Source organism: Myotis davidii, unplaced genomic scaffold, assembly GCF_000327345.1.
Source record: "Myotis davidii unplaced genomic scaffold, ASM32734v1 scaffold198, whole genome shotgun sequence".
In the NCBI taxonomy this organism is placed as follows: Eukaryota; Metazoa; Chordata; class Mammalia; order Chiroptera; family Vespertilionidae; genus Myotis; species Myotis davidii.
This window is the reverse complement of record NW_006291485.1, coordinates 161,081-163,044: the sequence shown is the minus strand read 5'-3', so window position 1 is coordinate 163,044 and position 1,964 is coordinate 161,081. Positions and strand designations below refer to the sequence as shown.

General features: G+C 35.6%; 2 protein-coding genes across 2 annotated transcripts in view; one reads left to right on the top strand and one right to left on the bottom strand.

The window, feature by feature from the left end:
* Positions 1 to 1,958, top strand: part of ESCO2 (establishment of sister chromatid cohesion N-acetyltransferase 2) — a 20,970-nt gene extending 19,012 nt beyond the window's left edge. Inside the window, exon 10 of the mRNA XM_006764835.1 lies at positions 1,763 to 1,958. Within this exon, the coding sequence (XP_006764898.1) occupies positions 1,763 to 1,895 (133 nt within the window). The 3' untranslated portion in view covers positions 1,896 to 1,958. The remainder of the gene's footprint in view (positions 1 to 1,762) is intronic.
* Positions 1,578 to 1,964, bottom strand: part of PBK (PDZ binding kinase) — a 43,662-nt gene continuing 43,275 nt past the window's right edge. The window contains exon 9 of the mRNA XM_015564599.1: positions 1,578 to 1,596. The gene's annotated coding sequence lies outside the window, so the exon portion shown is untranslated. The remainder of the gene's footprint in view (positions 1,597 to 1,964) is intronic.

Here is a 1,964-nt window from a genome sequence, read left to right as displayed (position 1 = left end):
GCCACTAAATAATCACAAGAGTAAAAAATTATTCCTAGTTATTTTACATAAGAATAGCCTGAGGCTCACATGGGATTATATAGTACAAACTTACACCAATGAGCTAGTATAAGTACAGAGTAAGGATTCAAACCTACAGATGTAATATTTTTTCTATAGCTGATATCACTAATAAAGACAATAAGAACTTTTAATCAAACCAATATTTTGCTTTGGACATTTAGCAATAAACTAAATGTTATATAGTAAAGTTATATAGTAAAGATACCAAAAGCTTGTATCTTAACTTCTAATTGAATCTAATTCTTTAATTTTTTACTTTGAAGTAATTTTAAACTTAGAAGAGTAGCAGTAGTTAAAACGAGCCCCCATATGCCTTTGCCCAGATTCAAGTTTTAACATTTGCTGTACGTTCTTTGTACTTTGGTGTATATTTCTTAGGAACAAGGATATTCTCTTACATAAGCACAGTTCAATGATCAAATTCGGGATATTTAATATGGCTATAATGCTTCTGTCTAAAGTATAGTTCATATTTCAGTCTTGTCATTTGTCTCAAGTGTCCTTTATAGCATTTTTCCCCTGTGCAGGATCGAATATTGCACTTAAGTCATCATATCTCTTTAGTTCTCATTTTCCTTAACCTGGAACAGTTTAGGCTTTGTCTTTTATGACATTGAAGAATTTGAAGAGCACAGGCCAGTTACTTTTTAAACTATCCCTCAATTTTGTTGAATTCTTTCAACCATTTCATCTTATATTACTTTTAATCCTAATTGCGCTCTGGATCAAGGAGATTCCAAGTAAAAATGTGGGATAGTTTTTGCCTTCTTTCCCCCCCCCCCCGAAAATTTGGTTGCCTCCCAAAATAAACATTGGGAGAGAGTTTTTGCCTTCTTAAATCTCTGAGTGTGTGGTGTAGTTGAAAAGAATATAGTATTGGTTATTGGTGATGGGTTTCTTTAATTATCTATGGTTTTAATTATGTGTTGTTGTTTTTCATTAATCACCACCTGAGGATATTTTTTCTATTGATTTTTATTTTTTTTATTGATTTCCAAGCGGGAAAGGGAGAGATAGAAACATCAATGATGAGAATAATCATTGATTGGTTGCCTCCTGCATGCCCCGCATAGGGGACCGAGCCCACAACCCGGACATGTGCCCTACCAGGAATCAAACCATGACCTCCTGGTTTCCTAGGTTGGCAATCAACCACTGAGCCACACTGGCCAGGCTCTATTGATTTTTAGAGAAAGTGGGAAGGAGAAGACAGAGAGAAACGTCAATGTCTTTCAGTTGGCTGCCTCCCCCACGTGCCCTGACCCGGGCTGGGAATAGAGCTTGCAACCGAGGTATGTGCCCTTGACTGGAATTGAACCCACGACCCTTTAGTTCAGGGGGCCGACACTAGCTACTGAGCCAAACTGGCTAGAGCTATTGATGGCTTTTCATTAGCAATATTACCTCTTATTAGTTGCTCATTCCTATGCATCATCTAGAGTCAGCTGGTTGGTTTTTATGACTCCCTTTACCCCAGCAGAATTTCTTCTGGACCTCAGCTTTCTCTGTGAAATAGGCTTCCATCTCTAAAATCTAAAGCATTAAGTCATTTTATCACTTAAAATGTGGATTTTAATCAAGTATTTAGTTAGATTGAATTTTTATATTTGGATTGATAAAATAAAGTGTGCTAAAGTTTAACCAAAATTTTAATTTGGTTCCATTGTTAAATTGTCTTTTCCTCTTTTTTTTCTTTTAGGAATCGCTTCATGTTTGGCTGTTTTCTCAGCACTAATGAAATAGCATTTTCTGACCCAACACCAGATGGCAAGTTATTTGCAGCCAAGTACTGCAACACCCCTAATTTCCTTGTATACAATTTTAATAGTTAAACCCAATTCCAACTATAGAATAATTATTATATGGGTGAGTTAAGACAGTTTCTTATCATATAATAACTA